Consider the following 16,199-nt stretch of genomic DNA (forward strand, 5'->3'; position numbering starts at 1 on the left):
GGTTAGCTGTTCCCACGGTGCAATCGCTCAGAAATATCAATTTCCCAGAGACGTGCACGGAGTAAAACTGGTATTCATTTAAACTGAAAATAGAGCTGAATGATTTGGTCTGAGAAGCCAAGAGGACAAAAAGCTTTCAAAACACTAAAAAAAAATTGCGTATCATAAGTCCATAAGTGTGTTCAGGTGTTAAAAGCACTCCAAATGTTAAGTGTCATGTCTTCAAGAATTAAATATTATTATTTTAATAAATTGTAGATTCATTTGTGTCATTTCATAAAATGTTTACTCTTTTTTCCTGCTACGTTGTTATTTATATATTTACTTTTTTCTAAATGAAAAGTAGGAGTCAAATATTTAATTTATCTTGAAGACACTATTGTTAATTATTTAATAATAATTTACACAAAATACACAAGTTGCTACAGTGGTTCAGGATACTGAATTAACTGAATGTTAGAAAATTTTCAAAATAAAGTTTGGATTTAAATATTAGCAGTATGTGTAAGTACAATGGTGCATATGTGCTTAAAAATCACTGAAACACGCAGCTGTTTCTTTTTTTTTTATTGAACTGGGTTTTGATTGGGTGACGAGTTTGCACTCTGACAAGTAGCACAGATGCAACAGAGAACCGACTCGGCAAATCGTAGGAGTGGTACACTGAAAACAATAAAAACAGCATGTGTCCGATAGCTCAGTCGAAAGGTTAACGGCAACTCACAGACAAAACGTCTCGTTTTTAAAAAGTGCATTCACAAACATGACAAATACTCTCAACTCATGATGTCTATCTTTATGTGATACAAAATATGCATACCTGTTTTAGATGTATTTCTATACATAGATATTTCTTCAAAAGGATCGTTTCTTTTTTAATCTTTACAAAGGTTAAAAGCAGGGTTGTGGTCATAGCAGCTTCGGATATATCTCATCTTTTTTCATCGTGTCACGAGATACACGTAGTCTCGACAAATATCCTCATTAAACTTACCATTTTCTTTCCTGTTCAACTGAAACGCCGAGTTTTCTTTGTCAAAAGAGATATTCGTTACTGAAGCCTGCAGTTTAGAAAAGAATGGATCAATAAAATGCTTGGGCCATTAAATATATTTTGTATACCCGCTTTTTTGTCAATATCATAAATACTAAAGACACAGGACAATATAAGAATGCTGGGAGACTAGATGTAAAGATTAAAATAGTTCAGATGTTATTTTTTTTTCAAGTTTTCCTGTTCATGAAAAAAAGAAAACACTCAGGCGAGCACAGAAACACTAAACTTCAGTCTTTTTTCAGTCTACTCAAAAGCATTTGTTTTTAGAACAATCATGAGCAGGGTTCATGATGAAGGCCAGACTGTCTTTGAACGCATCGTTAGGCTTAAGTTCTGTCCGAATGAGTTCTCAATCCCAGATGAGGCAGGATCCTGGTTCTCAAAGGAATTCGTAAAAGCAGTCCAACATACTGGTAAAAATCAATAAGTACCATGCAAATCTTGCAAGACGACATATTCTCAAATAAGAGACAAATTATTCTTCGTACAGGCGAAATATCAAGTGTGGAGGGATTGGGCAAAAGGCAAAGACCTCTAATTAATACTAAATACTATTTCCAAAATCAAACAAAAGATATTTAATTTGTACATAATATAGTACGCATCAGTTTGGACTGGATCAAAAGTGTCCCTGTTAGCCTTTTTGCCAAACATCTACCTCTGAATAACACAAGTCTTTTTAATTGATACCGATCTCTTTGTTCTCCTCAATAAACCTGGAGAAGGGGCGTCCAGCTCCAACCTCCAGGCCGGCCTTGTCCATACCCGTCATCGGGGGGCTGCTGCCGGCGTGTACACGATCCAGTCCTCCCGTCATGGCTCCCAGGGATGTGATTCCAGTACCGCCCAGGCTGACGGGCAGTTGGGTGATGCCTCCGTTTTGGATCACAGAGATCTCATTGTTCTTCATGGCCAGCCCGTTGGTGATGGCGGCAGCATATTGGTTCCAGAAGCCTGGGTCGACGTTCATGGCCCGGGCCGCCAGGTCTTTCTGGAACATCTCGCTAAACTTCATGGCGTCTCCTCCCAACAGGGCCATAGGATTCTCCACCGAGAGGCGACGGCCCCTTCGGGCTGGAGCGTTATTCCACATGTGTGTTCCCATATGAACCTAAAAGCATCAAACAAGGGAAATAATCCCTATTTAATCCAAATTTTATGTTTAGGGTTAGGGCTAAGATTATACATTTAAATACAATAAATTGAGATATTGGGAATTCAAATCAAATTGTATGAACAGATCGTACTATCTTTGGGAAAAGAATAAGAGTATTTAAAGAACGCTTAAGGCAATAAACAAAACCATTCATACCTTCAGATTTCCCTTGGTGGTGAAAGCCCTACCACAGATGGAGCAAGCAAAAGGTTTTTCGCCGGTGTGTGTTCGCTCATGAATTTGAAGAGCACTGGCTGAGGAGAAGTTCTTCCCACATGAGGGACAGTTGTGCTGCTTGGGAGTGCGTCGAGGAGGAGGGGGAGCCAACATAGGGTTGACGCCGGGACTCATGGTGGTCTGAGGCGTTGCAGCAGGTACCTGGATGCTAATGGGCAGGTGAGAGTTCTCGCTCAGAGACATTGGCTTTCCGTGCCCATTCATCTCCATTTTGATCATGTTGGATACAGTACTAGCCAGATTAGGAGTGCTCAGTCCTGAAAATAAAGATGTTAAGTTAATGGTTTTGCTGAGATTAAGGGCTGCAAAATTTAGAATATCGTATATTTTTCCACCTCAGTCAATCACACATTACACATATTTGAAATTAAATGAAATAATGTGAGCCTAGAATGTTTAGTCACAGATGCACTCATTTTGTCATTTTTTCATCACTTTATTTGACTCACCTCGATCTCTATTCAGAAACAACATGCTGAAGTGGCTCTCTTCCTTGATAAAGTGCCTGCCAGGTTGAGTGGCGGTCAGGTCGAGGGCACCGTTGCCCTCATTGGCTGACAGAGGCGACGGGGTCTCTGATTTTTCTGACTTCACCATTGCCAAGCCAAGTGCAGTGCTCTCCATGCACTCTTCTGCCATCATAGCACTACCGTTATTATTTAGAGCAGCTGGGGACTTGGATGGCTGGCTCTCAGAATGACTGTGAGCTGGGGACAAATGTTGCATGGAGCCGGAGGACTCAGACAAAGATGGGCTCCCCAAGCTTTGACCCTCAACATCCCCCACCACAGACAAGGAATCAGCAGCAAAGCAGTCACTGTCTCCCCCAAAGCCGTTGCCGTTTTGTGCAAGCTTTTGTCCAAATGAACGAGACATGCTGGCAGTGGAGTCAATCATCTTCATCTGGTTCTCCATTGCAGCAATACTAGAAATGATGGAAGTTGGTGGGGAGCTCCCAGGGGAATAGGGTTTTGATAGGTCTATGTCCATCTCTTTGAAGTCTGGTTCATCGTCAATTGCTTGTTCCATTTCATCCAAAAGATCATCATCGTAGTTACTCATTGCATCGAGGCTCTTCTCATCATGTGAGAAGTCGGTGTCCATTTCCTGCAGGCTTTCAGGGACTAAGGTGTTTGGGATCTGACCTCCCATGTGCATACGGATATGCTGCTGCAAAACAACAGCATTGGTAAATTTCTTCTGACAGATTGGACAGGAGTGTTGGACCCGTAGTGGAGGTTTGGATCTGTGGACCCCAAAGTGTGTTTTTAGGTTTCCCTTAGTTGTAAATGCTCGTCCACATATCTTGCATTTGAAAGGCCTCTCCCCGGTGTGGGTGCGGTAATGCATCTTTAGAGCACTCTGACAGCTCAGGACACGATGGCAAATGACACACTGGTTTGGATCAGTCATCTTCTTGTCAATGTTCTCAACAAGCTGCTGCAACTTTGATGTCTCTGAAGTTTGCATAGAGTCTAAGAGACCTCCAAAGGGAAATTTGGCCTTAAACTGGTCTGAAATCATGGGTAGGACAGGATGGGAGATAGGGTTTGAAGAAGAATTGGGGCTGGAGGTGGGTTCTATGACCTGACCACTGTTGGATGTTGTTGTGGAAGTAACAGTGGAGGAAAGGATCGCTTGTGTGACTGTAGTTGTGGTGGTGGTGTTCTCTCCTGGCCTTGTGGAGCAGCTTGGGGGGAGGAGAATACCCTCAGGTTTCAAAAGAGGAGGTGCATCACTCGTCAAGCTGTGTTTTGGTGATAATGAAGTGGCTGTCATACTGTCAGAAACAATATTAGGTGACAAAGAGGCACACTCACTTGATGGGGGAGATGGCCTTTGAGGAGATCTGTTGAGTGGAGTGAGGCTTGTAGTGTCACCAAAACCTCCCAGCATACTCGGAAGTGTTGGAGGCAGCTGAAGGCCTACTGATGTGGAAACTGTGGGGAGAACTGGTTTACTGTCGAGCCAGGTAGTTACAGGTTTTTCTGGAGGCAAAGACATTCCATATGGAATGCCAGAGCTTGTGGGCACATTGTCCAGGTACTCTGGAACAGGATAGGGATTCATTTGAATATGTGGGTATTTCTCTTTGTGCCTCTGGAAGTGTACTTTCAAATTTCCCTTGGTGGAGAAACGGTTGCCACATATGTTGCATTTGTAGGGCCTCTCTCCTGTATGGGAACGCAAGTGAATCTGTAGAGCACTGTCACTGCCGAAAACCTTGGCACAGAACCTACACTTATGCTTGAAGAAGGGATCCTCCGAGCTAGGTTTGGTGTCAAACACCGAGACGTTTGGGGGCTTTCCCTTGCGGTGCTTCATCAGAGCTGCGAGAGGGTCGAGTGCATTCGCTGTGGCCGCTATACTAGCCAGTGGGTTGGGGAAGATCACGCTGCTGGATGAACTATGAGGTATAAGTGGTAGATTGGAGGCAGAGCTCAGGAGGCTGCTATGGTTGAGAGAAGGAGGGGTTGTAGAATTCCTGGAAAGAGGTGAGCTGCTGCTGATCCCTCCTCCTACTGTTATGCTACTAGTGCTAATGTTGTTGTTTGTGGCTGAGGATGAACAGGCTGGAAGCAGAGATGACAGTCCGCCACTCGGTGCGGTGAAAACAGAGTTACTGGATGATGTGTTAGGTATAGAACAGCTTGACTGTTGAGAACCACTCTGTGCTGTATGAGAGAGGGGCCCTTCTACTGTTGAAGTCTGGGCTGAAGCTCCCTGACCATTGAGAGTGGCTGGCAACCTCACAGGGAGCTGATGAACAGGGGGGGTGATGAAGTTATGTAGTTGAAGATGACTTGCAACAGTGGGGACACAGGTTGATATAGGCCCCTGGTTTAAAGTTGGGTTGGTGGGATGATGGTTGAGAGCATTCTGTGAGGCTGGCTGTCTGTTCATTAGAGCCACCTGACTGCGTATTTGTTCTATCAGCTGTAGCTGATGAATCTGCTGCTGCTGGAGGGCCATCAGTTGGTCAAGGATCATAGGAATAGCCATGGTGGAGACCCCATTGCCCACGGCTGCCCTTACGCTCTGTGAAAACTGAGCGACTGCAACTCGGGTACCATGCAGGGTCTCCAGAGTGACATTGGTGCTTGGCATGGCGTAGCTTGTGAGAGCAGAGGGGATGACATCACTGAGCTGAGGTAGAGAGCTGTCTGGTTCAGGTGATGTCATGTCCCTCTCATCAGGATCCATAGTTTTTTCAGAAGAAAGCTCCAGTTCCATCTGGTCATCCTCCTTTTCGAGGACATTGATCCCATTTAAGGTTGGCGTCTCTGGGACGTCATCTCCCTCACCAGCAGGACTGTGGTTGCCCTCCCTAGGGTCCTCGCTGTCATCCTGTTCACTGGGGCAGCTGGGGACAGGGGAGGGCTCTGTAGGGTACTCTTGGGAGGCGTTAGGTGTGTCCTCATTGTCATTCACTATGAGCACCAGCGGGTTTTTGGTGCAGTTTTTTAAATGTTCACAGAAGTCTGACCACTTGAAGAACTCAGCGCAACACTTTTCACACACGTGGGTCTCCTCGCTGCCACTGCGGCTCTCGTTCCCGCTGTCGGCATCATCCAGTACTTCACCTCGGGCTAATGGAGCAGAGGAGGTCAGGGGGTGAGTGGAGAAAAGACAGGAGGGAGGAGAGAGCAAAAAATAAGATGATTAATGAATAAGCGATCAAAAATGAGTCAACACGTTTTCCAGGAGGTTGCTCCATGGATTCATCTTTTTCTTTTTTTTTTTAGCATAATCAAAATCAATATTGGGGTTTTTTTTTCAATCTGAACAAATTGTCCCAGTTTACAAAGTCTCCAGACTCAGTTACTTTCCCATTATGTCCATAGAGCCAGCTAATAATTTTCTCGTGCAATCCATCAAGTTATGAGGGCCTATCAATTGTGGATACTGCCGCTTAATGAAATTCCATAGAACCTATTGATTTCCAATATTTCATACAATTCACAGCTGCCTCATCTGCTGGGTACAAATCAGGACTTTGATGGCCCCATTAGGATTCCCCTTTGCTATCAAGCTCAGTCATTTCCCCTTGAATTTTCTATGCATGAGCTGTTTCATTTAGCATTGCAAAGTTGCTACGGTAACCCTGAGCTGGAGCAAAGGAGGCTGTCGTGAAAAAAGACAAAATTAAACCCATATATCCACGTTATAATGTAATCCTTTAAAAAAAAAAGAAAAAAAAATGTTTACATATAATTCACAGTTTCTCTCCAGGCCACAGAGTCTGAACTCAGCAAATTTCATGCTAGCGCCATGGCAGTGATGCCTCTGATTAGTTCCACATGTTTAATCATACTTTCCTCCACTTCCTTTTCCATGTGCAACTCTCAAACGAGCATGGCCTCGAATCACACCTGATCAAAACTACACAAAAATGGCCGTCCTTGTGTGTTTATTTTTGTGTTCAGGCACAGGGCTTCACACTCTCCGCACTTGTGCGTGTGTGTTGTTTATGGCTGCGTACATATTTTCTTTTCATTACGAGCAAGACGTGCGCTCAATCATTGCCCCGGCATCCTGCACGCATTTGATTTCAGGCATACCCCCGGCATGTTAATCTAATTACACCTACACAGGATGAAGAATATACGCTACTTAAATATTTGACAAATTACTGGTCATTATTGCAGGTAAAGATTATTTTTGAATGCTTAAAACTCCTTATTTTTTTTAAATAAATAGGAATGCTCTATAGTGTACAAAATTAAAATGCATATTACAACTTCATTTTTAGCCATGTTACACAGTTATAATTGAGTAATTGTACCCCTGCAATTTGCCTTTAAAGTTGTTTTTTTTTTGGATAGAAAATTACACAAAATACAGCTCTTAAAGGTCTTTAATTGTAAGTGATAGTCTTTGAGATTAAATGTATCAAGAGTTTAAAAAGAGGCATGAGTGGTGGCAAAGCAGACATTAAACATTTACTGCAATTACAGTGATATATTGAGAAAAAAATCTTCCCCTTAGCGAAGTGTGCATGAGCAATTATGGTCCGCCTACCTCCTGCGGGGCAGACAATATTTAATAATTCTCATTTAATTTATCATTCTAACTTAAGTGAAAATAATGACATAATACTAATGTTTAAATTGTGTTGCGGCTTCCATTTATCAATTAATTCTCCAGCAAACACAATATAAATAGATGATTAAATATAAACTGAAATTCTTCCATGTCTTGTAAATAAAAGACTGAAATCCTTAGTTGAAAAAAAAAACTGTGGAGAATAAGGAAGAGAGTGTGGGGAAACATCAGTTCCACGTGACAGCAGGCTAAAAATCTCCTTATCCCAGCAGCGGACAGCAGGGCTCATTTCCATAATTGAGGGTTGAAAGGTCAAGCCAAATGAGTAGGCATTGTGTTGAGCTGATTAGTTATTAGAATGGTATTACTGTCAATCTCTTTTATTCATTCCTACAATTACAAGTGGGGGCCTTTGTATGCCTCTGACCTCACACGCACACGCTGACACGTTTTCTTTCACACACACGTGGGACAAAGAACGCACAGATTTCATAGATTAATGCTAAGAACACATATACGTCGCTAAAACACATTCCTGGAGTGTGTAAAACAGGCCTATTGTGGCATTGTGGAGAAACATTTTTGTGATTCATTTAAAAAATATATGCTCATACTGTATTAAAAATAAATCTTGCAAGCAAGAGCATTTTATTTTATTCAATTTTGTTTTAGTTTTGTCAGTCATCTGTTTAATTACACCGTAAGAAGCTGGTTGAAAAGGTGCACACTGCCACTTTAAGTGGGATTAAGCTGAGGTTTCTGGCACTGTGAGTGTTGCTGCAGTTGCTCAATATCTGCATGCCGGCCACATCGGTGTGGCACCTGATTATTTTTCTAATTTTGTTGAAAATGTCCAAACAGGATCTCAAAATAATTACATCTGGATTCTGAAACGGTGGGGCGCCGCCGTTGTGCGCAGCTGTGTAAAGGCGACATTTTGTGGTTGTTATGCGTTTCCAAGATAGTGAAAACGTACGAGTGCTCGTGTGCGTGCGTTGGGGGGGGGGGGGGGATGGGGGGGGGGGGTGGTATTGATTTTCCCATAGCATGAGAAAGGAGCAGCTGAAAAAAAATCCAATCGTTTCTCATTCCTTTAAGAGACTTCATTTACTCAGATGCAAATATTAAGCTGAACGCTGTCAATGGGAGGATTGTGGACGCTGAATCCACACATCCGCTATCTTGCTCAGCAATCTCTGGCACGCTAACCGAAACCGCTAATCTGACACATTATATCCATGCTGTCCACTGATTGCGTGAAAGCCAGGAGGTTGAGCTGAGAGAGAAGCGGTGGAGCAAGAATTCAGAAAGACCGCGTACTTCCACGTATAAGTCGAGATGAATTTAGGTTTAATACCTATTATTATTATTGTTTTAGACATATCACACTGACAAATGCAAAATATGTTCTTCTTGAATCTAAAAGTCAACCAAAACCAGAAGCACCTGCAGGTTTTTTTAAGGCTGGTGAAGAAAGGCCTGCTTCAACAACTGGAGAATTCCTGCTATCATGTGCTTTTTTAAGTACTTAATTTGATCATTTTTGTCTGCATTCCTGGCATAGACGATTAATTTAATTCCATTTTTGAATGATCTGTGGCTCTCCATCCAGATTACATTGATTCTGGCGATTTTACCTCTTTTATATAGCCTGCATTAACATTATATGATCATATTCCTGCACACAATCCCTTCTGTATCCATAACGACACGGAAAGTGGTTGTGTGTCATCAGGCCTGCTGCAGAGTGGTACAGTCATATCTGCGCTGACAGAGAGGCCTCTGTCGCTGCCCGCAGATGTGGGGCAGCCAAAACATTAACGATTTGTTTGTGCGAGCATCTGCCGTAGAGTGTTCAGTGACGGCACTCTGCAGATGGACGAGTCAAGATGTGGGTCCGCGAATGATGACGAGGACGCTTCCACAGCCAACAAGCACGACAACCAGCAGCAGGCCGCTGCTACCTAAAAGTTTCAGAATTGTGTGCATTTCAACTGATTTTTGATCCCTCTTAAACCTGCTGCTGCAGTACGCATCTGCCCTGCCTTAGGTGCTGAGGGGTAATTAAGACTACCCGGCCATATTTGAGCGCCTTCTTCAGGAAATCTTTGGCACAGCTGTGTGGGTGGTCCAGGGGCCTGCACCCAATGGTGAGAGGGGATTAAAACAAAAGCCAAACAAAGCCCCACCGCGGGGGGAAACATGTTGTCACTGTCAACATGGATTTCCTCGCCAACATTTGCACCTTGTAACCACTCGCTCCTGCTTCCAGGGTCTGGGTGGACGAGACCGGCGTTTAACAACAGTCAAACAATGTGAATTAACGGCTTTTAAACCTGTTGGGTGAGGATAATTGCCTGATTCGTGCCGTAAATATTCCTGTTGGAATCGAATCATCTCAGAGCTGCAACGGGAGAGGGGGACGACTCCCTGATGGCGACAGCACCTCGTCAGGACGGACAGGAAGCTGTGGCGAGATGAGAAGCCAATCGCAGGACACGAGCGCGCTGCCAAGGTCAACGGCACACGGGCTCCAATCGCACAAAAGAGCCTGACATCTAACGGCAGGACCTGGCCGGACAAAGGTTAAGTCAGCAGGCTTTGTAAAAGCACTCTGAGGCAGACCCCCACCTCCCCCGTCTCTTCCTCTTCCCACCCTTACACACACTCACACACACAACCCCCCCCCCAATGCCCCGGGGGGCAAGTGTCCGGAAGGCCTGAGGGGGAGATGATATGCCAGACAAGCTTGTTGGCACTTGATTTTCAGTTTTTCATCTTTTCAGTGGCAGAACATGAAAGAGCTGCACATCAGATGGAAATTTTGAAAAAAGAAAGAATCAAACGGTGACAGTTAGAAGCCGCTGTGGCTATTTTCATCGAAGGCACAACCCGCCAGGAGTCTTTAAGCGCTGCCTCGTCCACCACATCAGGGTCTAAATATCAAGCAGCAGCCGCCAACCAGGGCTTCTGAATTCCTCGAACATCAGATGATTTCTCAGGGCCCAGAAATGGACACGCGTCACCCGGGCTGCAGCGAGTGGCGAGGAATCCGATCACGCCGCAGTGATACGCTGACACTCTCAACATTTGCCTCAGATGAGACGCGGTCTTATCGGGTTTAAGTGGACATGTATGGCCCCGCTGTGCTCTGGCTGAAGGTTCGGCACCATCTCACTGCGGCGCCTGTCCTTCAGGACAAGTGAGGTAGTATGGTGAAGGACAGGAGAGAACATTCCACCAGCACTTCCAGTCACAAGCACAATGGTGGAGAAATGGGTTACCGACACTGCCGAGTGTGAGTGTGTGTGTGTGTGTGTATTGTGTTAAAATTTAGAAATGTTAAAATGCATATGGATTATCATAGTGCAAAAATGTGTTTTTGCCTTGGACATTTATACCGGATACAAAACATCAGTAATAATTATAATTATATGGGTTTTTCCCCCTGACAGTTGAGTCAATACAACAGCTTGACAGATATCCTTGGTCACGTTAGCAATCGAACAATTTGCATTATTAAGTGATTTGGCCTCAAATCAAAAATAATTTAATGTGTTAAAAAAATTGGGGGGAAAAAAACACACATGCAAAAGGAAAAAAAAGACGAAGAATAAACCGAGCAAAAGGGCCAAGAGCCATCACAGACATTTCTCCATGCGGAACGAGCTGCTTCCCAGGGATTACATCACACTTTTCTGTTGCAAAAGGTGTGTGTCGTTGTGTGTGTGTCTGTGCGTGCTTGAATGTGTGTGTACTTTTGTATAAATAAAACACAGATTTATTCACAGCCTTAATGCTCTAAACACTCAAAAATAATCCCCCGGTTAGTGGCACCACCAGGGATGTGATAAATATGATCATAAATATGAGTATAAAAACAGCACTTTTTATTGGCTGAGGGTATTTTCCGCGTGACTTAACTAAATTAAACAGCTGTAATAAATCCAGGTCTGCAAATAAAGACTCTAAAATTCAGAAAACACTCGACACAGTCATATTCTTAAAGTGTCCAGCTCATGACTGTAATTGTAAAAGCTCTCTATATTGTGTATGTTGAGGGTTTTTCTGTATAGTGACCATTTTATTAAAAAAATGAAATAAAGTGGAGCACTGGGCAAAACAGCCTCGTTTTCTGTCAGCCGTCTATGGCGAGCTGTGTTAAACCATCCTGTCCACGCTGGGAGCGACAGAGAACAAATCAAGTGTGCTAAATTTATGTGAGGGGGTAAACAAAAAGCATTTCCATAACAAAAAAACAAGACTTCGACGTGCAACAGAAACGGCGTTTCACTCCAAGGAGAGGCAGACAGGCACTGAGAGACAAAAGAGGCTAATAAAGGGGCGAAAACAAATTAAAATAAAGCTTTTTCAAATTTATTTAAGAACGAAAATGTCGGTTAATTTGATGTGTCCGCGCCAGTCGTTTATAAAGGTGAATATTTAGGAGTGGTTATCGTTCTCACACTGCGCGTCTTCATTTAATCTGAGCGCCATCACAAAATCCAGTTTAAGATTTCCCTGATTTAAGCAAACTGCTCCAGAACAGGGAAGAATGGAGGCTCTGAAAAAACGTAAAGTCCTCTTTGAAAAAGGCCTTCAGCTTCTAATATAAATGCAGCACGCGTAAACTGTTGGAAATGAATACATGCATTAGTTGGACTAATCCGAGACGTCATCTATCAGTGAGCAGCCGGTGCAGCCTGAGGGTGCCGGAGGTCAAACTGATGTTTAAAACCACATAAAACCAAAAAGAAATTTAAAAAATGCCCCAAAAAAACAAACAAACAAAAAAGCCTAATCACGCAGCGGCCCAATAACTGTACCACAAACATTTACCATTAAAAAACGCGGGGGATTAATGTTAATACAAATAGTTCAACCTAAATACATTTCTTTAAAAAGTTTATTTCACTAGAGGCAAGGTGCGAGGAAGGAAGGAAGGAGAGAGTGGGAAGAAAGGCAACAGATCCACTCACCGTGCTCGGAAACCACCCCGGATAGTGCGGGGTCCTCGTCCGACTTGAGGTGCTGCGGCTTGGCTTGCTTGCGTCGGGACATGCTGCTGTTGCTGCTGCTGCTGCTTCAGGCTCGGCGATGCTTCTGCTGTTGCGCTCCGCGATGTCTCTGCGTGTCGCAGATGCATCAGCGGCGAGCTGGACGGCGGGTCGACGCGCACATGAAGGAAAAGTTCACAAACAGTCTTGCGGAGGAATATTGAGAAGAGGGGAAAATGTGGAAATTAGCCGCTGTTGCTGCCGTCGCTGCTCTTGTGCGTTGGATTGCGCATGTCGGTATAATAATTACGATGGTGAATAATGCCCCGCGATTAATGGCACCGTGTGAAGGTGGGGAGGATTGGCTGCAGTCCAGCGGACGCGCATTGGATATGGTAATGAGGGACGGACTAAGCAATTAGCCGCTTCGCTCTCAGACTTTATCCGTCTCTTTTCTCTTTACCGTCCTGCCTCCCCCAACAAAACAACACACCAAATCTCTTGTTGTGCCCTGCTCACGGGGGGTGTTTGTGGGGGGGTCTTCCACAGGGGGACGTTTCCCCCCTCTTTCCCTCCTGAAGTGCACTGGCTCAGGCAGAAGTGCTCCGATTTTGGCGCTGCGACCCGCGCGTCAAAGCGTGTCTCATCTTCATCACCTTCGCGGTCCCACGGAAGTTCTGAAAGTCTGTTTCAGCTTCTGCTCTTCTCCCCTCCCGGACGCCGTTTCGCTCCCTCTCTGCCGGTAACTTTCTGCGTGCGCGTCGAGCTTGGCCGCGCACCTCGGGAGAAACGATGTTGAGAGGAAGGTGTTTCAAAGTTTTCTCTTGGTAAAAAGTGGTCGCTGCTCTCTGTGTCGGCAGGGTCGAAGAGTAAAACTGCTTTTTTGATGTTTTATGGAGGCGCAGCTCCGCTCTGTGAACTTTGAAGCGCGTCTGCGTCGCTGGCCAGTCTTCTTTTAACGCAGCTACAAATGTGATCAGGAATGAATTTGTCCAACAAAAGTGGAGCCGCTTCACTGTCGCGGTGCAGCCGTCGCCCACCTCCCCTCGCTTCCTCTCAGCTCCCGTGCTGCGTCTTCACCTCGGTGCGCTTCACACCCCTCCAAATAAAAGTCTCTTTTCTCGACACTTGGAAAACAAACTCTCAGACGGGGCTTGTTTACCGGAGTAAAAACACGCGTGGAGATGTCTTCCCTTCCGCCGGGCGCGCAGGCTCACCTCGAAGCCAACTTTGGAGGTCTCTTGTTGGCAGCCTCGCCGCGTTCGCCGCGCTGCGGGTCTCTCGGCGTTGGCCGTGGCTTCGTGTGTGTGGGGAGGACTGCGCTGTGTGAGAGTTAACCCCAGGCTGAGGTTCAGCCCATTGCTTTCAGCCACCACTAGGATGTACCACCACGTTACTGTTGGCTGTCCTCAGCGTGATCGCACACCCTCAACACCCAGATTTGACCCCCCTATCCCATAATATCTCGCTTCTCTCTGACGTGCCTGTGAGAGATAAACTGTCAAGCTCTTCTCGGACTGTTATTTTATGATTTGAAAGCTTTATCACATTTGTGGGCGTTTTAATCAGCGATGTAACCGCCGCCATCTTTTATTAGAAAAAAGGAAGTATTGTATTTGGCCCATTTTAAACCTCTGAAAGAAAATATGTTTTTGAATCATCTATACAACAAGCATTGACTATCAGACACCAGTTATCGTATTTTATATCTGCATCAGGCCTTCAACCTCCTGTGCATAAGAAATATAGAAAATAAATGTGTGAATTTGTCCATAAACGTAAAATTTAAAAATAAACTGCATCTTTTTATGAAGACCTTTATAGACGATCTTAAGTATTTAAAGTGCCAATGTTTTAATACAGAAATTATTTTATAACACCCCCACCCCCCTCCTCTCCTCTCCTAAGCGTCCCCCCTCCATCCCTCCCCCTCTGCCGGTGCGACTTGTCTATTCCCTCCTGTCTACCGCGCACATCTGGTGACAACAAGGTCGTCCAGCGAGGCAACTTTCTCCCTCCCCCCCTTCTTCTTCTAATTCCTTCCCTTCCTCATCCCCCAGAACTCGTGTCCAAAAGCCCGTTATTATCTGGTATTAATAGATGCAGCCCCAGGAAGACAAAAATCAGCTATTGATAATTGCAAGGAGCTCTACGGCAGCTACTGTATCGATCGGCGTGTCCTCCACTCCCCTGGTGCCGGGAGATAAGGAGACACACTCTTTAGAGCAATATAATTTCTTTTGACCTATCTGCTTGCTACAGACTTATGATGAATAGCCGGAGTGGCCGAAGTCCTTTATCACCAAAGTTGCCCCCTTGATATAATATTGATTCTTTATAACTAGCTCGGCGCACAAAAATCAAACTGTCCACTTGGCCATCATCATCATCAATATCATCACAAAGGCGGAGGAATGAAGATCAGCGCGTCTCCGAGAGCCTTTACAATCTCCTCCTGTAGGCCCGAGCTTTATTCTTCTGATGATGAAAAGAGAGGGGAAACGAGGCGAGGTGCCAGTTGAAGACGAGCTGCCATTTAATCCGGTGCGGAGGACGGAGGCGCGCACGGTGGGAGGGGGGCGCGAGTGTCCAGGAGGATGAGGATGGACAAACAACTCGCCAAATTTAAAAAAAAAAAGAGAAAGATATCAAGTTTTTAAACTAGGGTTTTCTGATATTCTTACATTGGCGACTCTGTAATATTTGTCAACCACATTTAAAATGTCCGCATGTTGTTGCGGGAATGATCCAAGTGAAATATTCATTTAGTTATGACAGGAGTCCCGCAGAAGTCCCATAGCGGATGTTACAGCATGGCCACTTTGACCGTTTCCTCAGGAGAGAGCGCTGCTCCTGTGTTTGTGTGTGTGCGTGCGTGTGGATTTAGTGATGTAGGGAGGGGGGGCGTAATCAACCAAACGACCTTTTTTAAACACATTTCACCATTTCGGGATCTGTGTCGGAAGGTAAGAAAAGGGACTTTTTGGGCTTCCCCACACCGCACTGCCTCGTAAGAAGTCATCTGTCCTTCTCTTTTCCTCCCTCCCTCACTCTGCAGTCCTCCACCGGGCTGCCTGCCTGTGCGCTGCGGATTCCGTGGAAGAGAGGCCGGCCTGTGCGGGGAAGAGAGGCGCTGAAAGGTAACTGATTCGCTGTTTTCGCGTCGCTCTAAAATAGAATAAAAAAAGAATAGAAAATTGCGTGAAATGGTACGATTTAATACGAGTTTATGCACGCGCGTTGGCCACCGAGTTACACGCGCTGTCTGCGCCAGTCCGCTCTGCGTCCAATCAGGCGTCTTTGCGCGCCGCAACTGGTGCAAGACGCGTTCAGACGCGCACACCGCAGGCTACAGTAGAAGCCTGTGGCAGCCTATGCTATACTGCTGCCACCTCTTTGTCCACCAATCAGAGAGCAGCTGTTCATCACTGTTCTCTGATCATTATAACCGTCCGTGTTGTTATTTTATTAACACTGCTTTACAGATTGTTGTTGGTTATTCCGGCATTAATTCTGTCCAATCACGCGTTTTGAGCTACACTCCATTTCCCAATGTCCAAACCATTGTAGATTTTTGGAATTCTTAATCTGTGCCGATAATTACTAGGTTGTTACATATTATCTGGTTTTTGTTTTTTGTTAATTTTAACAAGGGGGATTATGCTACTACTTATGTATGTGCTGAGGACAACAGGAAATGTACACA

The 16,199-nt window shown here is 44.8% G+C and overlaps 1 protein-coding gene and 1 long non-coding RNA gene across 2 annotated transcripts in view; one reads left to right on the top strand and one right to left on the bottom strand.

Annotated features, from left to right (window-relative positions):
• Positions 1–552: 552 nt before the first annotated feature.
• sall3a (spalt-like transcription factor 3a) lies at positions 553–13,895 on the bottom strand. The gene is made up of 4 exons (XM_011605368.2): positions 12,476–13,895; positions 2,900–6,040; positions 2,370–2,707; positions 553–2,168 (listed from the first exon to the last, which is right to left on the bottom strand). The coding sequence occupies exons 1-4, from the start codon at positions 12,555–12,557 to the stop codon at positions 1,737–1,739; spliced, it is 3,993 nt and encodes a 1,330-aa protein (XP_011603670.2). The 5' UTR covers positions 12,558–13,895; the 3' UTR covers positions 553–1,736.
• A 965-nt stretch (positions 13,896–14,860) lies between these two features.
• Positions 14,861–16,199, top strand: part of LOC105416647 (uncharacterized) — a 38,162-nt gene continuing 36,823 nt past the window's right edge. Inside the window, exons 1-2 of the long non-coding RNA XR_964661.2 lie at positions 14,861–15,459; positions 15,552–15,633. This is a non-coding gene — a long non-coding RNA (uncharacterized lncRNA). The remainder of the gene's footprint in view (positions 15,460–15,551; positions 15,634–16,199) is intronic.

Source organism: Takifugu rubripes, chromosome 7 (genome assembly GCF_901000725.2).
Source record: "Takifugu rubripes chromosome 7, fTakRub1.2, whole genome shotgun sequence".
Classification (NCBI taxonomy): domain Eukaryota; kingdom Metazoa; phylum Chordata; class Actinopteri; order Tetraodontiformes; family Tetraodontidae; genus Takifugu; species Takifugu rubripes.